The 24013-nt window shown below is 42.3% G+C and overlaps 1 protein-coding gene across 4 annotated transcripts in view; it reads left to right on the top strand.

The window, feature by feature from the left end:
* The window catches only part of FRRS1 (ferric chelate reductase 1), a 49678-nt gene extending 27565 nt beyond the window's left edge, over positions 1–22113 (top strand). For 3 of the 4 annotated variants that reach the window (XM_075616490.1, XM_075616492.1, XM_075616491.1), the window contains 11 exons: positions 4314–4496; positions 5375–5473; positions 6260–6407; positions 6508–6621; positions 6937–7052; positions 8424–8510; positions 9993–10090; positions 11262–11320; positions 13245–13388; positions 14481–14539; positions 20249–22113. In XM_075616490.1, coding sequence (XP_075472605.1) covers positions 4314–4496; positions 5375–5473; positions 6260–6407; positions 6508–6621; positions 6937–7052; positions 8424–8510; positions 9993–10090; positions 11262–11320; positions 13245–13388; positions 14481–14539; positions 20249–20341 — 1200 coding nt within the window. In that variant the 3' untranslated portion in view covers positions 20342–22113. Of the gene's footprint in view, positions 1–4313; positions 4497–5374; positions 5474–6259; positions 6408–6507; positions 6622–6936; positions 7053–8423; positions 8511–9992; positions 10091–11261; positions 11321–13244; positions 13389–13856; positions 13982–14480; positions 14541–20248 lie in introns of those variants that run through there. The other variant, XR_012804083.1, reaches the window with a different exon arrangement.
* Positions 22114–24013: the final 1900 nt, after the last annotated feature.

Raw genomic sequence — 24013 nt, 5'->3', positions numbered from 1 at the left:
GTTCTCCCTACATACCAATTAGACTGTAAGCTCCTCGGGGCAGGGACTCCTCTTACTTAATGTTACTTTTATGTCTAAAGCACTTATTCCCATGATCTGTTATTTATATTATCTGATATTTATTTTATTACCACATGTATTACTACTGTGAAGCGCTATGTACATTAATGGCGCTATATAAATAAAGACATACAATATGCAAGTCACCTCGCCAAGCGCCGCCCGCTCAGCGCTAGCGGGGACGCAGCCTAAGGTTATCTTTGCTTCAGCACAGGTGGCTCAATTGAAGACTGCACCACATGTGCTGAAGCTGTGAGGAACGATTTTAATATATATAATTTACTACCTAAAACTAGCAGCGCTATACAGGAACCTGCAATTATTATTATTATCTCCCTTCCTCAGGTGTAAATATTGCACCTGGTGAAGGGAGATCCCCGAAATGTTGTGCGTTTGTAACCTGCAAATAAAACCGTTTATTATACTATAATGTCTGGAGTAAGACTTTATTAGAATAGTGCGGCAAGACGATATCCAGCATGAAGTAATACATTGAGAGTTATCTCGTTTTCAAGTACGTCCTGGGCACAGAGTTATAATGGTAAACATAGCTGAAAGTAGTGACCAGAAACAGACTATTGCAAGATCTGGTACTTTGATGTGTGCTGTGTCTGTATGTAATAAACAAGTGAGTAGAGATGGGTGGATTTTCCCCCAAAATTTGATGGTGCCGGGGAAATTGCGTTTTTAGCATTTCGTTTGTTTAAAAAAATAAATCAACTTGGCACTTGTTTTCAAAATCGGAAACAGTTTATGGGAAATGGAATTAAAGCATTATATTGCCTAATGATCCATTAACTAGCAGTAGCTGTCCTGAGCATAGACACACTTATTTATTTTTTTCTTTGCAAGTCTTCCATTGCACTAGATATGTGGTTCTGAAACCGTTCCGCAGCCCATTACACCAGGTTTTATGAGTCACCAATACACTTACAGGTAAAACTACCAAATGTACAGTTGTGTGAAAAAGGAAGTACACCCTCTTTGAATTCTATGGTTTAACATATCAGGACATCATAACAATCGTCTGTTCCTTAGCAGGTCTAAAAATTAGGTAAATACAACCTCAGATGAACAACAACACATGACATATTACACTGTGTCATGATTTATTTAACAAAAATAAAGCCAAAATGGAGTAGCCATGTGTGAAAAACTAAGTACACCCTTACTGCTTCCATATGATTAAGATGCTAAGTAGCAGACAGGTGCTGCTAATCCAATGCCCTTGATTAATTGATCATCAGCAAGTGTGACCACATCTATAAAACCCGAAGTTTTAGCAGTTTGCTGGTCTGGAGCATTCAGGTGTGTGTTAACACAATGCCAAAGAGGAAAGTGTTAAAGCGTAGAAATAAAATCAATGAGTCAAGGGTTCAAAGTAACAGGTGAGTTTATCTGTACCAAGGCACAATTGAGAGAAAAGAATTCCAACAAGGAACTCAGGCCTCTGAAAACATATTGCTTGGATCACATTTTTGTACATTTCAAAATGAGTAATACACCCCTTAGGGGGGCTGGCTTAGAGATAAATGATAATATGATGACATGCAAAAATACATATTGGTTGATACCTAAATATGCTGCATACGCTATATTCTTATCGATAATTTACCATAATGTGGGCCTCTTAACCTTGTGACATAAGGGAGTTACTCTGTCCAGCCCTGTATGTGTACTGTAGCTGTCAGATAACAGCTACACTATGGTCAGCAGGAATATCTAATGCAGGAGAAATCGCTTACGAATGCTATTTCAATTCTTGCATGCCTTGTAGGAATTACACAAGGGCGAGTTATATCTAGGAGCGATACTCTGCAGAATCAAACATTCACAGTTCATTCACGAATGAAACAAATTGGCATACATACAAGCATACGGTTAGGCCAAAATGGAGGTGATGATAGCCACACACATTATCTCAATCTTCACAAAAGGCATCAGCAATGATCTTAGAGAAGCAATTGTTGCTGCCCATCAATCTGGGAAGGGTTATAAGGCCATTTCCAAACAATTTAAAGTCCATCATTCTACAGTGAGAAAGATTATTCAAAAAACATTTAAGACAGTTGCCAATCTTCCCTAGAGTGGACGTCCCAGCAAATTCACCCCAAGGTCAGACCGTGCAATGCTCAGAGAAATTGCAAAAAACCCAAGAGTTACATCTCGGACTCTACAGGCCTCAGTTAAATGTTAAAGTTCATGACAGTACAATTAGAAAAAGACAGAACAAGTATGGTTTGTTTGGAAGGGTTGCCAGGAGAAATCCTCTTCTCTCTAAAAAGAACATGGCAGCACGGCTTAGGTTTGCAAAGTTGCATCTGAACAAACCACAAGACTTCTGGAACAATGTCCTTTGGAGAGACGAGACCAAAGTGGAGATGTTTGGCCATAATGCACAGTGCCACGTTTGGCGAAAACCAAACACAGCATATCAGCACAAACACCTCATACCAACTGTCAAGCACGGTGGTGGAGGGATGATGATTTGGGCTTGTTTTGCAGACACAGGACCTGGGAACCTTGCAGTCATTGAGTCGACCATGAACTCCTCTGTATACCAAAGTATTCTAGAGTCAAATGTGAGGCCATCTGTCCGACTGCTAAAGCTTGGCCGAAATTGGGTCATGCAACAGGACAATGATCCCAAGCACACCAGCAAATCTACAACAGAATGGCTGAAAAAGAAAAGAATCAAGGTGTTGCAATGGCCCAGTCAAAGCCCACACCTCAACCCGATTGAAATGCTGTGGCGGGACATTAAGAGAGCTGTGCATAAACAAATGCCCGCAAACCTCAATGAACTGAAGCAACGTTGTAAAGAAGAGTGGGCCAAAAATTCCTCCATAACGATGTGAGAGTGTCAGGGCAAGCTCACCACAAACGAGGCGGGACCGCGGTGCTGAGGTGGGATAGGATATAACGCCACCCACAGCCACGAGGACACGTCTTGAGAGTAGAGTGGTCCGGGAGTCCGAGTCGGGGCAGGAGAGGTACGGATGGTAGAGGGTGCTGTTCGCCAAGTCCAGGGTTAGAGAGAGGGACGTAATCGTTTGCCGGGTTCGGGATGCCAGAGGTGCAGAGAGTAGTATTGACGTAAGCCAAGTTCGGGATCCCAGAGGTGCGGGTGGTCGTAGAGGAAGCCGGTTCGGTACACGAGGAAGACTGCAAAACAAGACAAGACAAGACTATGGAGGCAGAGAGTGGTGAGAACAACTGGTTCTATGCTCAGCCAACGAGTCAGTGACACTGTAGGGTATATATAGGAGAGAGGAACCAATGGCAGCGCAGCAAGGTGGGGGTGTCTGGAAGGGCCAGGCTAAGGCAGGGATAGGTCCAGCATTAGTCCCAGGGGAGGAGCAATAAAGCCGAGTAGTACGGCTGCATTTGGTTGCAGCAATAGTTTGAGGTGCTGTGCCTTTAAGGGGTTGGTGCGCCTCCGTGTGGCCGCGCCTCCGTGTAGCTGCGCTTGCGAGCGCGTGACCGGGCTTACCCGCCGGCCCAACAGGAGAAGAGGAGCATTGGCGTGCGCACGCCCACGTGTAGCTGCGATTGGCGTTCCGGAGAGAGACTGCCTGCGTGCTGCGGAGAGACCCGGCGGAGCTGCAGGTGAGTGGGGAGCACGCCGAGGGCGGCGTGACTCCCGGACCCTTACAGAGAGACTGATAAAGTCATACAGAAAACGATTACTTCAAGTTATTGCTGCTAAATGTGGTTCTACAAGCTATTGAATCATAAGGTATACTTAGTTTTTCACACATGGCTTCTCCATTTTGGCTTTATTTTTGTTAAATAAATCATGACACGGTGTAATATGTCATGTGTTGTTGTTCATCTGAGGTTGTATTTACCTAATTTTAAGACCTGCTAAGGAACAGACGATTGTTATTATGTCCTGATATGTAAATCCATGGAATTCAAAGAGGGTGTACTTTCTTTTTCACACAGCTGTATATCTGAATGGAAAGTTGAGAGGTTGTTTTAGGAACCTGACGCGTCTCATGGCACAGAGGAGAGGTTTGAGAAACGCAGCACTAGACCGATCTGTAATATAACAGGCACATATTTCTAGTGCTAAACAAACAATTGAAAGTAAATCCTATATTAGTATTGCACTCCTCTTGTCCTTTTGTACTTTACAAACACCAATGTAAACGTCACTGGTTTATAGACTATTTATAAACCGTTTTTGGTGAGCCTTGAACTCGCTTGTTGAATACTTGTCTTGTAATGTTTGGGATTTATCTTTCTAGTTTAATTCATCCGGCTGTGGGAGCAGCAAGTTCTGCATCAGGAACCCACCCACCTGTGACCCTGTGCAAAACCCTCATTGCTTCTTCCTATCCTTCAAAAGAGATGACGGGTCTGTGCTGGTCGAGATGAGTGGACCGGGCCATGGTTATGTGTCTTTTGCCTTATCACACGACCAATGGATGGTTAGTACAATATTGCCTAGAGAGAGAATGACGCGCATCTTCAATTAATCATTTATTTTATAAGGGGTTTGTGCATCAAGGCAAAAAGTGCTGCAATTCTGAGCAAAGCAAAATGCACCAGATGTATCAAAGAAAAAAAACGTATTGGTTTTAATGGGATTTTGTTCTTTGGTAAATATGGTGCAGATTTATTTGCCCCAGAATTACACTGCTTGTGCTTTTTTAAACATATGCATTCAAATTCTTTAGTGATTTTCAGTAAACATTCCCCCTGGATAAAGCAGAAGCCCCCTATGTATCCATCTGATTTGGTGGTACGTCCTCATGATTTATTGCAGCAGTTTCCCAGTGCACTGCAACATTATATTGAAAATCACAACTCCCTCAGCATTTAATTGGCTGCAGTTTTCCAGTAATATCAGTCACCTGAAGTTGAGAAATATTAAAAGCAAAATAGTCTCGCACTTGACTGGTAATCCAAAATGGGGGTTGATTTTGTGCCGACTGAGGTTTTTTTGCACACCTCTAGAATTGGGCTGCCCAGTCTCCATGTAAACTGGACATGACCAATGACTAGTAGCCGTAGGTGCCATGTCATTACAGGCTGTTCACTTTCATTGCAGGGATTTTTGTGGGATACCTCCAGTAAATTCAGGATAGTGGCCTATTGAAAGACTTTATTTTATACATGATAATGTTATGAAAATGGATCAAGTTGGACCTCTGTATTTCAATTGTAAATGGTTTTCTGACCTTGTGGTAATATTATTAAATCTCACAACTCTATAAAAACGTAGATGCCAAATATATCCATGTGCGTATGAGACGGTTAAAAGGGTACATTGCTTCCGGATATAATTCTTTGACTTTTTCTTTAGGGTGACGATGATGCCTATTTGTGTGTTATCGAGGATCAACGTGTTCAGATAAATCCTGCTTACATGAGAGGACGTACACACCCTGAAGTGGCATCCCAGGTACTCTGAAGCACTGGTTTGTTTTACTCCACTTTAAAATAATAATAATAATAATGGTGTTCAGAAATACTGATTTTTTGCAGCTCCTTTGAACCTTGCAAGAATAGCTGTATATCCCTTTTCACTATGCACAGTGTCATTGTACGCTCTCTGGGCAGGTATGTATGTATGTCTTTATTTATATAGCGCCATTAATGTACATAGCGCTTCACAGCAGTAATATACGTGACAATCATATAAATAACAGATCATGGGAATAAGTGCTTCAGACATAAAAGTAACATTTCGGAAGAGGAGTCCCTGCTCCGAAGAGCTTACAATCTTTCTGACTTGTTATATGAACAGTGTTGTATTAAGCGTTATACAGGAACACGTTATTCTTATTTTTATTCGTTCCTAAATCCCTGTGCTTGGCTGAGACTGGAAATAAACAGTAGGTCAGCCACGGGCACCAATCCAGTGCATGAAGTACCTGGCATGTTGGGGGAAAAAAGATACTTCTAGACGGAGTGTTTTTGGCGGCTCTTCTATAAGCAGAAAGTCTCATAAAACATTTCCAGGCTTGAGCACTGAACACTACTAGCAAAAGGCCACCATTTCTTCATCGTGAAGATAAATTAGTGTAGGGTTCATTTTACTGTGTGAATTATACAGTGAATATTCTGTGTTCTGTTTGTATGCGTTTACTCTGCATTGCTTACTCAAATGACATAGACACACTCTTATTCCTCTAAACTGCATTACATTTTGGTAGGTAATGATGTACATATTTAATTTTCAATACAGGATGCTCTGCAGGACATGGCATGGAGGCTGGAAGATGGCATAATTCAGTGCTCCTTTCGACGAAACATTCGGATCCCTTCTTCCGAGGAGAGGTTCCAGCTGGATGCCAGTTATTACATATTTCTAGCTGACGGTGATGCCGACGATGGTACGTTTCTGCTAACGAATGCTTGGGATGAATATTTACGTATTGTTAAGATATTTTTCCTAACTGGGCGGTTATATTTCCCCCCCCCCCCACACTTAAGGACGTATTGCAAGACATCATCGCCAGCCGCTGATCACAAACAGGAAGTACAATATCACCGGGTCTCCGGAGGATGTAGGCGGATCACGGTCCCCACTCTTGATCAAGTTTCATGGTAAGTTTGGAATCCAACAGGGTCATTCGGCAAATAGTGCTAGCAGTAGGTTATCAACCTAGTGTTTTTTTCCCTAAGCCGCAAACAAGAGACTCTTCTAACGAGACCATATAATAATCGGTGTTGCCTCCTGTTCATATGTTACTGCGTTACGGTTTATTACCGTATTGATGTAGATTGACCTGTTTGCAATGACTTTATACATATAGTACAGATTGCGATTTAGAAGGACCCAAAGATGTAGTTGGACACAAGTTTCCAGTGCCTGTGATCTCTTCCTTGAAGGCTGAGAGGCTGCATGTTTTCTGTCCTCAGGTGCATTGATGTTTATTGCATGGATGACTACAGTGAGCATTGGTGTTCTTGTTGCTCGTTTCTTCAAACCCATCTGGCCTACCTCATCGTTGTTTGGCGGAAAGATTTGGTTCCAGGTGCGGACAATTGAATACATGTACGGTTTTGAAGTGTAGACATTCATAAAATCTCCGTGACTCCATCAAGGAACCAGAATACCGGCAGATATTGATATTGAACAGAATTTGACTGTCGTGCTGTTTTTTTCAACTACACTGGTCGGTATATGGTTTGATTACGTGGTACCTTGTAACGGGCATTCTTTAAGACATTTGGGCCCATCTATTATGGTGAGAAGCATACAGTAGTTAATGTATTACTTATGCTGGAAGCAATGGATGCATTGGTTCCTGTACGTCACTTTACCTCACTGTTGAATGGGAGGTTGGGTTATTTAGCTGGTTTGCTGCTTTAAAGAAAAGGTCTCTTTGCTTAGATGAAAGGTAATTCTGAAATGTGCAGAATAACATTAGTGTCCAGAATATCGGAAGCATCACCAGAATGGTCATTTGTTTTTCCTTTCTAACATTGCATTGAGAATATACGCAGCATTGTACATCAAATGTTTTGCAAGCACAATGAATCCCTGCTCTAAAATCGCTTACAATCCAATTTTTGGTACCTGAGGCACAGGGTGATAGTGACCTGTCCAAAGTCACAAGGAGAGCTGGCAATGGGATTCAAACCAGTTCAACTACTTTACAAACTGTTACTTCCACTAAACTCCTCGGCTCTCTTACCGATCTATAACCACACACACACACACTAGAAGAATAGGGTTTGGAAAATGATGCACTATTGGCCTATATTTTTCAGGGCCAGTTAATATTCAAACAAGGTTTGAGGGGCCCACACAATTATTTTCAGACCTAAAAGGGAAACCAGAATAGGTAAGTATGGTGGCCGATATATTGTTCCTTACAGCAGGGGGGCGCAAACTTTTTTCCCTGCGCCCCCTTACCGGCGGTCTCCTCACTCCCGCGCCCCCCTAACCTGCGTTCCGGCATAATGACGTCACGTTGCCATAGCACCGTGACGTCACATGATGACGCCGCGTTGCCATGGCGACGCAGGAAGTAAGCCGCCGGAGCCTAGGTAAGTGAAGGTTTACAGTGGCCCTGCAGCTCCCCCGGCACTTAATTTAAGTGCCTGCGGGAAGCGCGCGGGGCCTCTGTAAACCCCGCGCCCCCCCGCCGGCAGTCTCGCGCCCCCCAGTTTGCGCACCGCTGCCTTACAGAATAATCAGGAATTATGATGCAGAAGCCATTTGGGGCCAATTCCTTGACCGTCTCCAGCCACCTGAGGCTAAAATGATTCTCACTAATTTGATCACGACATGGGACACACAAGCATTTCAAGGAAATGCAGACAAAAGACTTGGAAATGTATGAAAGAGAGCAGATATCAGAATTCTAACTGTTAATCTTTTGCCTTTCCCCCTTTTCCAGGTGCATCGTATTTTGATGATCACTACAGTGGCTCTAACAAGTGTTGCTTTTATGCTTCCCTTCTTGTACAGAGGCGGCTGGAGCAAAGTAAGTGACATGTCTTAGACTAATAGCACTTTAACCTGTGAGCCTGCGTATGATCTAGTTGTGCCTCCAAAGCTTAAGCCTTTTGCAAAAATGGGCAGATTAAGTTCAAGATGAGATCCAGAAGTGAATCCATGAAGTCCACACTGGATTGTTAAATAACGCTTTTTACTCTCTTCAAGATCCATGTAACTTTAGGCAGCGATCAGCATTCACCCTCTGTCACAAAACTGTAAAACCTAAAATGACTGAGAATCATGGAAGCTTCAACATGTATTTTCTGTATAACGATCTTATGCTGTAATAACCCCATTCTGAAAAAATGTTGTGTTTTTTTTTTTTTTTCTAAGATCAAGCATATATTTGTTAAAGGTTTACGTATTTGGTACTATGACCCCCTCTCTGAAATACATCATGACTGATACCAGGGAATATGCAATTAAAAGTGATTGAATTTCTCACTGTGTGCACGCTTTGTCTAGTTCAGGAGTGGCCAACTCCAGTCCCCCAGGTGCCACCAATAGGTCAGGTTGTAAGGATATCCCTGCCTCAGCACAGGTGGCTCAATCAGTTGCTCAGTCATGACTGAGCCACCTGTGCTGAAGCAGGGATATCCTTAATTGTAAAACCTGGCCTGGTGGTGGCCTTTGAGGACTGGAGTTGGACACCCTTGGTGTAGCTAAAGAGCAGAGATGCTCAGCCTTCCCAGGCTTGCCATCTTTGTGTAGTCTTTCTGGTGATCTCTAATGTCCTCTTACCTGCCCCACAAGCGAGCTTCTTTTGTTGACTCTCAGAGTGCTGTGGGTTAATCAGATATTATTTGGAGCCTTAAGTTGCTAAAGCTTCAATTGCATTTGAGACCCCTTTTGTCAGGTTTGCTTATTTAGCTCTTGTACAGCGTTATGGAATGCAACTTAAGATGTTTAAAATGAATTCATATCTATCACTAATATGTTGCTGTTCCGATGATGAATATATATTTTTTATTTGTTTAAATCTGTGTGTGTGTGTGTATATATAATTTTTTTTAAATATATATATATATATATATATATATATATATATATATATATATCATACTGTATATGTAGAGCTTCTAGATTTTCTGCTACTCTCCAATGCGTTCCACATTTTAATCAAACTGCACACGGTCGGACTGCTCAGGAGAGGCCACTAGGACTTCGTATCAAGTTTGGTGCAGAAAAGTGCACCAGATGTCGCAAAATAAAATCCCATAAAACCAATAGGATTTTTTCCCCCTAATCTAGAGCTTTGTTTTATACACTCCACGTTGAGTTTGTGCATCTGTGTTCTTGAAGTTGACAAATGAAAGTTTGTGTGTGTGTGCATAATTGTATTTGCAGGTACATTATTATGACAGGACAATTCAATGTGTTTGGTTATCAAAGTAGTGTTGTGTATGTCTTTATGTCTATGTTGGTAATAAATGAGTAATGTTATGTTCTGGTTTAAATTTGCCTACAGCGAGCAGGCTATCATCCATATTTGGGCTGCATAGTGATGGCTTTGGCAGTTCTTCAGCCTGTTCTGGCAGCTTTCAGGCCTCCATCTCACGCTCCCAGGTAAAGTGCCTAATACGCTTTGTCATGTAGAGAGACCTAACTTCTAAGTTTAATAGCTCTACTGTCAGAGGGGCCTGCAACACGTGGCACAGCAATGCATTGAAGACTTCTCTAGCAACAGAAGTGTTAAATCAATCTGAAATGTCACTAGTGAGTGCTTATCTGCCAAGCCTTAATTTCAGGGCGGCCCACAATGCTTTGCAGCTTACAGCATGTCCCCTGGTAATAAAAAAAATAAGGTAATGTAGTTCTAAATTTAAAAAGGCATTAAAAAAAAATGGCTATGAAGCAGGTGGGCTGTTGAGCGGAGCCGTGTTAATTTCCGCTCCGGAGGACCCGCGGCTGCCTGAAATACTTACCTCTGTACCTGCTGCCGGCTCTTCATACTGGTTTAAGTCCGCCGTGGCACACGACCCAATAGGAACCCGCGATGAATGACGTTGCAGCCTCCTATTGGCTCCTGTGTCACGAGAGATTTACAGATGTAGCAGGCGCTATTGGACTAGCAGGTGTAGTAACACGATAGCCCTGCCCCTTCTTCATTAATTCAGATACAATAGTGTCTGCTCCCACTGGCTGTGTGTGTATGTGTGTCTCTGTCTCCCACTGCCACGTGCTAACAAGATCATTAACATCTCCTACATCTGTAAACCTTCCTTTCCCCTCCAACCCCCCCAGCCGGGGATGCTGCAGCCCTTTCGGAGGCAAGTGTCCTTGGCATGCAGGGTATCCCCGGAACTGAAATTAATGCAGTTCAGCTCCGGAGACCCCCTGCTTCATAACAAGAAGGAAAACCTCTAGGCAAAACCACACCTTTTAGGATGCATAGGGATCAGTAACTCTGTTATCCTGTCCCATCAATGGAAGGACAGACTCTCTTACCCCATCCTCGCCCACATTAAAACAAAGTATAATATGCAGGGGGTACCACAACGATGATTTTTTAATTTATTTTTTAACTTTAATTTAATAATCAAGTTAAAAGCTGTATTAATGTGTCCCTTACTGCTTCTGGTCAGGCTGTGCACCTTCATAAACTGTAGTTTAATTGTACAAATGAAAACGGAGTGCACTTAAGACATGTAAAATATGTACAGGTATTTAAAGTGGCTTGATGACCCATAGTGGGTAGTAATATTCTTATGGTTATTTTTCTTTCTGTGCCATGTAGAAGACAGATGTTTAATTGGATTCATTGGGGTAGCGGCACTTTTGCTAGGATAATTGCAGGTAAGTTATTGATTGTTGTTTTTAAACAAAGCACCTTGCAGTGTCCTGAACAGGTTAGAATAAGTGTGAGATTAAATCAAGAATAAGGAACATATTTTGATGGTGACATCTTGTACATGGTTATAACAAAAGCAGTATGGATCCGAATTACTGCTAAATAGAGGGTTGTACATGATGTTAACAAATGTGTATATGTATATATATCTTCAAAATAAAACAATGTATTCTTCAGGGATTCTGGCTTTAGGTTTTAACAAACACCAGCAAGCAGGGTAATGCCAGTACTCCCATGATGTGGTGATGTGGGGTAGGTGCATTAAGGGAAGGTTGAATCAAAGAGAGAGGCTGATAATTTCTGCTTCAGATACAGAGCAATCTAACTGCTGTATCTGGTGTCCATCTTTATATTGGCCAATACTTTAATACACGGGTCTAAAATTTCAACTGGAAACAACAAACTTAAAGCCGCAGTTCAGTCAATATCCTGCATGTGTGTTTTTTTTTAATAAATCAGTTCTGTAGTAAGAAAAAATACTTTTAGCATTTTCTGTTTTTAAAAAAACAACTTTGAAAGACCAATTTTCTTGTATTCTATTTTAACAAGCATTTGCTAAGGCACTGCCCCTTCATGTCCTGTCACAAGCCCTGGCACACCCCTTTGTCAGCCCTGCCCTCCCTCTAGCACATGTCAGTGCAGGACTGCTCATGAATATTCATGAGCTTCCACTGACTGACAGAAGCAGATGAAAAACATATGCCATATCTAAAGATGTCGCCAAATTTCGCTGATCAATACATGGAGAACGAATTGACTGGCAGCTATACAGTTCTTTAAGTAATTAGAGATTGCCCACATGAAACTATTGAATTAAAAAAATTAATTAAAAAAAAAAAAAGAAAGACTGAACTGCAGCTTTAATCACCTAGTCTCCCGGTACCGAGTATAAATACCGGAGTAGGAACAGCCGTTCACATCACGGCAGTACTGACCCCATGATTGGCTCCAACTGTGACAGAGAAACAGACACTTCTCAGGATTGCGTTCTGCAACATAGTATCTGCGCAGGGTACCACATTATACTGCTCACACCACACTATCAGTGTAACAATTATCTGACACCAGCGTAACCTGCACAAAATTACACTTTGCAGAGAGCAGACATTACATTGTACCTTTTACAGCAGTGACGCTTCTCTCAGATGAGATCTACCCCAATTCTTTTAAATTATGCTCTATTAAAGATTTGTTTTTACATATTACAATCATCATCCACATTGACTATATTGGGGAAATATATGCTACTACCCCCAAGCTCATCACCACATCATGGTTTGCACTATTGCTTGTTACTATTCCAACAATGAATGTGGGATATTGAGTGCATGTAACTTGGGGACATTCTGATACTCTGCCTCTTTCTCTCTATCTGAAGCAGAAAGTATCAGCCTTTCTCTTTGATTTAACAAACACCACCAATTTAGTCACCTGGCACTTCGTTAAAAAACGATAACCGGAAATAGATGATAGTTTCATATTAAATTCTAGCTCTGCACCACGAGGGAGTATAGAAGCTAAAACAAAAAGTGCACTGATACAGATCAAATTCAAATGTGTCCATTTTGTTTTGAAAAATGCAATTTTATTACAAAAATCAGTGTTAAAAATAGAACACCAGAATCCCTATTTATATTAGAATTAGTTAAATCATAGTATCTTGATTGATTGAAATTTCAAGGTTGAACATGTATCTTTCTTCAACCTCATCTACTGTGTAACTATGGTATTAGAAAATGTATTTACAATTTTGTTTGCATATCTTTGTGTGTGTGTGTGTGTGTATGTGTGTGTGTGTGTGTGTGTGTGTGTATATATACTTGGATACATTGTGCATTATTCCATTACAATTCTTTTTATTCTGGTCAGTGGCCGCAATGTTCTTGGGGATGGATTTGCCAGCTCTGGACCTTCCCGACCCATGGGATACCAACACAATGATTGGATTTGTACTCTGGCATGTCTTTGTAGACATCCTTCTTGAGATCCATGGCTTCTGTCTCTTATACAAAGGTAAGTTCTATTGTTGGTGTCAAAGAAAGCTTTCCTCATGGCTCAAAGATAAAGGCTGATTTCATGTTAAACCACCACAAAAAAAAAAAAACCTTTAGAACTTTTGAACCACAAATGAGATTGGTCTATCTGGGGAAAATAGGCGTTTGTGTGAAAAATGGGATAAGTTTCCTCTTGGGCAGAATTGTGCAGTTTTGTTGTTTTCAGCTCTAAAAGCAGTTTATGGGACATAACGACTTTTTTTTTAATAGCGCGGTCTGTTGGTTGGTTTTATTTTGGCATTGATGCTTCTAGAGAGCGTTTGGGAAAGGGGCAACATGCAAGCCGGGGAACTTGTACCTCCATAGACCAAGATGGATCTCAGAGTTCATAAAGGTCACATTATTTTAAAACGTGTGGTAAAGGGAAGTTTTGTAAGTTTTAGTTGTAAACTACAGGAGGCAATTGAAAGCGTATTCTGTTGTTCAGGAGGCCCTGCTGTACAGAAACTGATTTGCTCTAGACGACCACTGGTGGAGTGAAAGGGTCAGGCCGTCAAAACCTCGACTTTGTTTTAGTCCCATCATTGCTAGAAGATCTTGTAAGGCATTCAGGTATCTGGGGCAGATGAAGTCTGTAGACTTGATTCATCACTGTGATCTGGTTATTTAAAACGGGTCTGTCACATTTTTGTTCCCCTATACGATTATTGTGCGAGTTCTGCAATCTATCACAAGGGGAACCATACCGATGGAGCAACTCTCTGAACAGTTTTAGTGGCTGTACAGTTTCATTATCTTGTTAAGCTGCATAAGATTTGCTATACAGCAGAATAAAACCTTGGAAAGTAGTTTGTGTTGCACTTCACACTTGAACCGTCCTTTCTAACATTATGTAATTGGCACATAAATGAGTTGCACTGACTTGCACTGCGATCTTTATGGTGGAGGGTATAGTGTATTTAGTCACCATCACCTTTGTAGTGTGTGTGATTTACTGTGGTGAATTAACAACATAGTATTATTGTGTTATGGTATTATTGAGTATATTATCACTGCATACTATGATATACAGTATTTCCTATAAATGATTATTTACTGTCTCCTCTAAAAGCTGATAAAAAGGATGAAGATAATATTGACCATATGATCTACTCTCAAGTTGAAACAGAGGTAGGTGGGACCACTAACAGTATGACAAAGCGTTCCTTTGGATTTTCCGAAAACCTGACTTTCCGTTTTATTATAGCGTGTTTAATACATGTATTGAGCCATTTGAATGAAAGTGTAAAAGTTAGGAAATCAAAGTGCTTGTTCTGCTAATACGCATTAAGTTGTGATTGATGAACAGCTGTTCAATGTGGTGTCCCATGAAGAAGTAAATTGAATGAATGACATTGACATTAAGGTTCCATTATAGCTTAAAACGGATGTTGACCGGTGTGGCTGCTGCCGCCCCTGTCACTTCTGATCACATGATCGCTCTGTCACTGATGATGGAATGGAAGAGGAGTCCCTCGTTCCTGTGGAGCGCAGAACACCATACCCCTCTCCTACAAAAACAAACATAATTGACTTTGCCACTGCATCATGGGGGCCCTGGAGCTCCAAACCCCATGATGTAGTAGCTACGTCAATAGGCATCCAAAGGGGGGAATTTACGGTTGCCTGAGATTTATGGTGAGTTTTGCTTACCCTTCTCTCTTATCCAGTCTGCTGTCCTAATGTTACAGGGCAGGACATGCATAAATCTAACTGACCTCATCCTTTAAGTGCAGCAAATAAAATGGGCAATCATCCTTCAACCCACCATTTGTAACGTGACATTCCCCCCCCCCTTTTTTTTAATGCATCATTCACCTATAGTAGTTGTTGTAACCAAGTAACATATCCCTTCAAATATCCCGTATTAACTGATCCTAAGCATGACTGCATTTTTAATTCCCCCATCTGCCTTTTGTATTCCCATTGGTGGTACGATTTCACAACATGCCTTTTGGAATCGGCACCTGTAAGCCACCTCTTATTTTTAGGTTTACCGTAGTTTAAGCTTCAATATTATATATTTTTTAAACATAAATGGTTAAGGGAAGTGTGGTTTTCTGTCCTGAAAATTGATTCCATAATAAAACATGGGCTTCAAATGCTAAAACGAAAAGTTTGCTACAAAGTAGTTCTAAATAAATAGTAATGTTTGCCCAGTAATTTAAAGTAAAAGCATCTTTTTGTGTTCAGTAACCACTGTAAGATTGGCGTCTTTACAGCCAGATGAGGATGAGGGCTCCGACCATCACAGCTCTTGACAGTTCTCTGATAATCTCAACTCCAGTCCTCAAGCCCTCCCTACCGGTCAGGTTTTCAGGATATCCCAGCTTCAGCACAGGTGGCTCAGAGGCTCAGTCTTTCAATAATAATAATAATAATAATAATAATAATTATTATTATTATTATGGATTTACAATTTTACCGACTGTATAAAGTACAATTTAACTACATTGGACAAGCTACACTCAAACTAGTGCACTTATTACCACTTCTGCAACTGCGTGATCGCAATCTGGAAGTTCACATGTGAAGTATGAATGCGCAGCCGTTCATGACCCCAAGTTTCACCCTGGGCTGGTAATGTCTAAAGACACTGACTGGTCTTTAGCCCTTTATCCACTTTATCCACACCTACAAGCTCATATTGAACCCCCACAATACCCACAACATATATATAAGCATATAAGTGTCACAGAGGAGTGCTACTGAGCATGGCAATATCTTATACTATATTAGTGAAAGCACTGTATGCCTGCCTGCCTGCCTGCCTGCATGCATGCATGCCAGCCTGCCTGCCTGCTGGATGTCCGGTGTCCCTAGGGGAAATCTCATTGGTCCCTTGGGCCGCCCCCGCACACCTCTCATTGGCCTGAGGCGGAGTGACGGCCCAAAGGACACACAGGGACACAAACACACACACAGGGACACAAACACACACACAGACACACAGACACACACACACAGACACACACAGACACACACAGACACACACACACACACACACTCACACACACACACACAGGGACACACACACACACACAGTAGGGGGGGGGGGTGTACATTAGCAGCATTGTATAACCCGGGGGGGGGGGGGGCTCACATACCCGCCTCCGCCTCTTCCTCCCCGAAATCAGCCTCCACACCCGCGCGCACGTCCTCCTCTCCCCGTGTCTCCCGCGCTTTCAAACACCCCCCCCCCCCCCCCCCCGGCGCCGCTACAGTGAGCGGAGGAGCGAGTGCCCGGGACACAGCGGGGGAGCGGCCACAACAAGCTGCCTCCCGCCTCAGTTCCACTTGGGAGCGGCCGGACGGGTGAGTGAGCGGCCTTCACCCACCCCTCACCCCCCTTCAAATCACCTCCCCTCCACCCCCCCCCCCCCCCGGCGCCGCTACAGTCAGCGGAGGAGCGAGTGCCCGGGACACAGCGGGGGAGCGGCCACAACAAGCTGCCTCCCGCCTCAGAACCACGTGGGAGCGGCCGGACGGGTGAGGGAGCTGCCGGACGGGTGAGTGAGCGGCCGGACGGGTGAGGGAGCGGCCTTCACCTCCCCTCACCCCCCTTCACCTCCCCTCACCCCCCTTCACCTCACCTCCCCTCACCTCCCCTCACTCCACTTCCCTTCCCTTCCACCTCCCTCCACCCCCCCTTCACCTCCCCTCCACCCCCCCTTCACCTCCACCCCCCTTCACCCCCCCCCACCTCCCCTTCACCCCCCACCTCCCCTTCACCCCCCACCTCCCCTTCACCCCCCCCACCCCCCCTTCACCTCCCCTCCACCCCCCCTTCACCTCCCCTCCACCCCCCCCTTCACCTCCCCTCCACCCCCCCCCTTCACCTCCCCTCCACTCCCCCCCCTCACCTCCCCTCCACTCCCCCCCCTCACCTCCCCTCCACCCCCCCCTTCACCTCCCCTCCACCCCCCCCTTCACCTCCCCTCCACCCCCACCCTTCACCTCCCCTCCACCCCCACCTTCACCCCCCCTTCACCTTCCCTTCACTCCCCCCTTACAACCTCCCACCACCTCCTCACCACCTCCACCCCCCTTCCCACCTCCCCCACCCCCCTTCCCAACTCCCCACCACCTCCCCCCCTCCCCTTCCCACCACCTCCCCCCCACCTCCCCTTCCCCCCCACCCCCCTCCTTCCCACCACCTCCCCCCCCACCCCCCCCCCCTTCCCACCACCTCCCCCCCCACCCCCCCCCCCTTCCCTGAGGCGGAGTCACGGGCCAAAGGACACACAGGGACACAGACACACACACACACACACGTAGACACACACACACGTAGACACACACACACAGACGTAGACACACACACACGTATACACACACACACACGTATACACACACACACACACGTAGACACAAACACACACACGTAGACACACACACACATAGACACACACGTAGACACACACGTAGACACACACACGTACACACACACACACAGACACACACACACGTACACGTAGACACACACACATGTACACGTAGACACACACACACACATGTACACGTAGACACGTACACACACACACACACACACACACACACACACATGTACACGTACACACACACACACACATGTACACGTAGACACGTACACACACACACATGTACACGTATACTCACACACATGTACACATACACACACACATGGAGACATACACACACACACATGGAGACATACACACACACACATGTACACATACACACACACGTATACACTCACACACGTATACACACAGGTATACATACACATAATGTATACACACACACACATGTATACACACACATGTATACACACACATGTATACACACACACACATGTATACACACACACACGTGTATACACACACACACGTGTATACACACACACACGTGTATACACACACACACATGTGTATACACACACATGTGTATACACACACACACGTGTATACACACACACATGTGTATACACACACACATGTATACACACACACACACATGTGTACACACATGTGTATACACACACATGTATATACACACACATGTATATACACACACATGTATACACACACACACATGTATACACACACACACACACACACACACACTTATACACTTATACACACACACACACATACAATGTATACACACAAACATGTATACACACACACAAACATGTATACACGTGTATACACACACATGTGTATACACACACACAATATATACATACACACAATGTATACACACACATGTGTATACACACACGTGTATACACACACACGTGTATACACACACACACACACGTGTATACACACACGTGTATACACACACACACACATGTGTATACACACACATACGTGTATACACACACACGTGTATACACACACACGTACACATACACACACACACACACATGTATACACACACACATACAATGTATACACACACACATACAATGTATACACACAAACATGTATACACACACACACCCCAGCACCACCACATCAGCACACCGGTATGCCCCCCCAGCACACTGGCATTCTCGCCTCCCCACCATTCCCAGCCCCCATCAACACCATCAGCACCCACACATCGCCACCTTTGCACCTCCCCCATCGGCACACCCACATCCGCACCCCCACATCAGCACCAAACCCTCCCAAATCAGCACACCAATACAATCACCATCAGTACAGCCACAGCAGCACTACCACCGCACATGGGCCGCGTGGACCACTCCCCACCCAAATGCCACACCCACACCACAAACATCCCGGGCAACGCCGGGGCTCTCAGCTAGTATATATATATATTTAAAACCAGAGACATAACATAAAACACAGACAAAGCTCAGTGCACATCCAGAAAAACTTATATATGGTACAGTGCCTAAAAATATATGTATAAATAACTAATAAATAAAATGGTCTTTTAGTTTAACATTTTGGCCAAATTGTTGTAAGCCCTTGAGCCAACTGCACAGCAGACCACGTTTCAAGGGTCCCTAACACTAATATAGATTCTTAATAACCTGTGCATTGCCAGGAAGAATGATTTATAATAAATCTGTCAATATTAGTTGCAAAAGTTCTAAGTCTGATTGAAGCTTTTATTAACCTGTACATTACCAGGAAAAGCACTCTGTAATAGATTTGCCTGCTTACAGTGTGATTGTGACAAATCTATTACAGAGTGCTTTTCCTGGTAATGTACAGGTTAATAAAAGCTTCAATCAGACTTAGAACTTTTGCAACTAATATTGACAGATTTATTATAAATCATTCTTCCTGGCAATGCACAGGTTATTAAGAATCTATATTAGTGTTAGGGACCCTTGAAACGTGGTCTGCTGTGCAGTTGGCTCAGGGGCTTACAACAATTTGGCCAAAATGTTAAACTAAAAGACCATTTTATTTATTAGTTATTTATACATGTATATTTAGGCACTGTACCGTATATAAGTTTTTCTGGATGTGCACTGAGCTTTGTCTGTGTTTTATGTTATGTCTCTGGTTTTAAATATATCTATCGCAGATATGGTAACTGGATCATATTTTTGTTGTCATTCGCGTTCTCTCTATTATTTATATTTGATCTGTGGTCGTTTTGTGATCCAGAGACGAGTGTGACTGGGCAAAACAGACACATATTTATATTGTTGTTAAACACGTGTATTAAAGACAATTACCCAGTATTAAGCCTCACAAACAGTTTTGTTATTGTCTAAGTAAAAAGCAGTATTGCAAGCAAAATGCTGCCACCGCTCAGTAAATCCTATTGCGTGTTTGGAGGTACAGGTTACGTTTTGTGCTAAATTGACCATTTTTACTCTTTCTTTTTCAGGGCCAGACCTTTAAAAAGATTGTGCTGACCATTTACATTTGTGGAAACTTTGCATTTCTGATAACTTTCTTGGCTGCAATCAACCAAATGTGAAACGACACTGGGAATGAAGCCCTTTATTGCTGCACGGGCTTGCTCAACAATGTCTGCATCCAGGGCCTCTATGCAGAGCCCACCTCAAGATATGCTATGCAAATTCCCACTGTTGCCTTACAAATGACCACAGAATTGGAGCCAGCAAAGACATGCTGTGCCATTTAACCTCCTAATGTAAATGTTTCTTTTCTCTCAGATTAGTAACGGTGCTTCAATGTGAGGATTGAAGCATGGGAATATGAAACTGTGACAATTATTGGTTCATTTTTCTTTTGATCAATGAATTATTCATAGACAAACCATTTGTTTTTGTTTTTAACATCAGACAGACCAATGATTCTTTTCATCTAGATCTCAAGGAGACCTTTATTCTTCTGAGCACTTGAGAATTATCAACACGCCAATTCTTCAATGTTTTATCTGTTCATGTCCTTTGCACATGAATACGTTTTCTACTCTTGATGTACTTCAGATGAAATTATGCAATCCAGAAGTCTGATTCCTGGAGAACTGTTTTTTCAAACGGATATGGGATACAAAAAGGGAATAGTTTTTACACTTGTGTTCTTCTCTTCAGAATCCTTTTGGGACCACACGGCCGCTATTGATAGATTGGGAAGCGGTCTTTATGTTGGAGAAAAATGTTCTAAAAATTCAAGAGCTTGGGATCAAGATCTTCAACAGCACAAGGACGTCTGTTTCACAGCATGTTAAATAGGGGGCTGGACTGGGAGGTCTCTCTTAAACTGCAAAATGAATACATTCACAATTTAGCAGCTTAGTGAATAGACCATTCCATCTCACAGATCTTCAAGCATTTGGGCTCGTCAAACTCATTACATCTGCAGTCCCACTCAGCCTTTCTGAGAGCACCAATTGGTATTTCTTTGTGTTTTTGGGGGAGATACTAAAATACCGTAACCGAGAGCTCTGAATCTTTTAGAAAAATGTTTAATGGGTCACAAGGTGAGACCCAATTACTGCAGCTGTGGAAAGCCAGCGACCTGTTGCAGTTGGTACTCCATATTCTGGAGTTTTGTTGCTGCATTTTTATTTTTCAGATTTGGAATTTGTGGACTAAATGTAATTATCATGGGTAAAAACATTTTTTTTTACATAGCTGAGTTAATATACTTTGTGTTTCCAATATTTTGTTTCTTGGCCTGCACTGCCTAAAATACAATTTAAACCAGTGCTGGAGTTTTTAGGGACTTTTAGTACTGACACAAGTTTTAAGGGGTTATTGGGCATCACAAATAGGACACCGATTCCCTTCGTTTCCAATCTCCCACCCTTTATACTCCATTGTGTTTTGTACTAGGCTTCTGTTTCAAAGACTTGTATCCCAAGCACACATCGACAATTTATAGCTCTTGTCGTTGGACAAGCCCTGCTTCTGTTGTACCATTTTTTTTCTGTATAGGTGAAATGAATTACTCTTATTTGGTCATTTTTAGTTGTTGATCAGCCTTTTGTAGGACAGCTGCAGCAGCATTTTATTTAGTAGGTATTTTATTCCCTGTGATTTCAATTGAAGAGATCCTAATAGTTTTCAACACATTTATAAGTTGTGGGGTCTCTTTTTTATTTTATTTTTTTATATATTTAGCCGACTTGAAAATGTAAAAAAAACAATACATGATCTCACTAATGTATACATTTTGAGCCGTTGGTGTCAAAAGCTAATTACTTATTGTGTGGATTGTATTGATGTGTGTGTGTGTGTATATATATATATATATATATATATATATATATATATATATATATATATATATATATATATATATATATATATATTAAAGGGAAAAAAAAGAAACAGCAGCTTGGGCTGCTGTTTTTAAAGCCTATGATGTTGGTAAAATACTCAGAGGGGGGTGACTGGCTGCATCAATGACTAGATGAATGAATGGATTACATTTACAGATAAATCTACTCATCCCTTATTTTTTAGAAATCTTAATTTGATCAGATAGGGACTGCCATATTGGCCTTATACCGGTGCTCTAATGGTGACAACTGCTAAGTGCCTTATTGTTTTTAAGTCAACATAGTTTTGTGTGTGTGTGTGTGTGTGTGTCCGTGTCCCATACTTGACTTTTTAATCGTCTGTAGTTGTTTTTTGCATAGATATTTAGAGCTGCTATACATCTCCAGGCTGCATTTGGTTTATGATGCTGATTTCAAAGCTTTTTGGTGAAGATATCCTAAATGGGGCTAAGCTTTAGCACACTACTTTTTTAGCCCATTTAAAGCAATGAGCCATAAGGTGACTGAGAGCATTGGATTGTTTCGTAAATCAGGACTCGTGCCAGTTATTAGCTTTCTAAAGTCCAAATAAGTCTCTCTCAGGAAGGAAAGGGTTATGCTAACTTGAAGACCTTGTAACAAGGGTACTTGGAGATTAGGTTGTACCTACTTGGATCTGTCTAGCCATTTATCTACCATGTCAAGAGACCAAGACCCATATTTATTTTGCTATGTCGGAAGATTCCTTACGGCCCAGTGTAGTTCATTTCCGCATTTCTTGACTGACGGGACATTTTTACCCTTCAGTTGTGCATTGGGAACGAAAAATACGAGTGGTGGCTCAGGCACAGGATAATGTTGAAACTTGCATTTATTTCATATTCAGGGATGTGACACAAAGGGTGAACTCTCAATCATATTACGGCCCATATTCACTAAAGGGTGCTTAGTTGTAGCACGCCATAACTCCCATTCAAATGTATTGGAGTTAAGGCGGGCTAAAGCTTGCCGCTCATGTGGATCTGGGCCCAAAGTGTTTTTGAAATCCGGGTTTCTGAACTGATCTGCTTCCTTGGAGTGTGGGAAGTTAAGAACTATAATTGTGTGGGTGTGTAGCACAACTAGCCAGAGAGAGTTTCAGCAGTTCCAGCTTAGATAATTTTTGCCAGAAATGTCAGCATTTAATTTTTTTTAAAATAATTGCTAAGCTGGATTTCCGTACGGAGATGAGTAGCAGGGGCGTTCAAGCTAGTGCATGGATGAGTTTTGTGAGTGTGGGGCAATGCGTGATGGTGGATTTGAGTAAGGTCTACTTCTTCAAAACCATCTGAAAATCCAGATATAAGATTTCCAATTTGAAACGTTATCCCCGTGAGTTATACACAACTGGAGAATTCTTAAGAACTGTTTTCTCAAGAAAGTTAGACGAGTCCTCAGCAACTGTAAAAACAATCACATCTGTTCCATCTCAGCTATTTATAAGACACCTGTTGGAGTGTCATATGATGGTGTGTGTCTGTCAACATTGATTCATAAGTGGACTTAGCGATGCAATAACAAGCGATGCAATAACAAGCACTGTAGTCATAACTGTACCAGTAAAGAAGTCAAAATAATAAAATCTCAAATAGCAGATGTGTGTGTTTTGTCTTTCTTTAAAACTATATCCACTCATGTCTGTAACCAGGACATTTGCTGTAATTACTATCACAGATGAGATGCACTCAATAAGCAGTACCAGATATTCATCTGTTTAAACCAGCGGTTTGTGCTGCTGGTCTGAAACTAATGGCTAATCCGTGATCAATGTTATAAATTAGTCCTAAAGTTTTCAAAAATTTTCATATAGTTTTTTTTTTTAAGAGCTATATAAACTTGTAAGAAATTCCAACTACTGTACTAATTTCAGATTAATTTTGG

Source organism: Ascaphus truei, chromosome 10, assembly GCF_040206685.1.
Source record: "Ascaphus truei isolate aAscTru1 chromosome 10, aAscTru1.hap1, whole genome shotgun sequence".
In the NCBI taxonomy this organism is placed as follows: domain Eukaryota; kingdom Metazoa; phylum Chordata; class Amphibia; order Anura; family Ascaphidae; genus Ascaphus; species Ascaphus truei.
The sequence above is the reverse complement of the archived record's forward strand: the minus strand, read 5'-3'. Positions and strand labels throughout refer to the sequence as shown.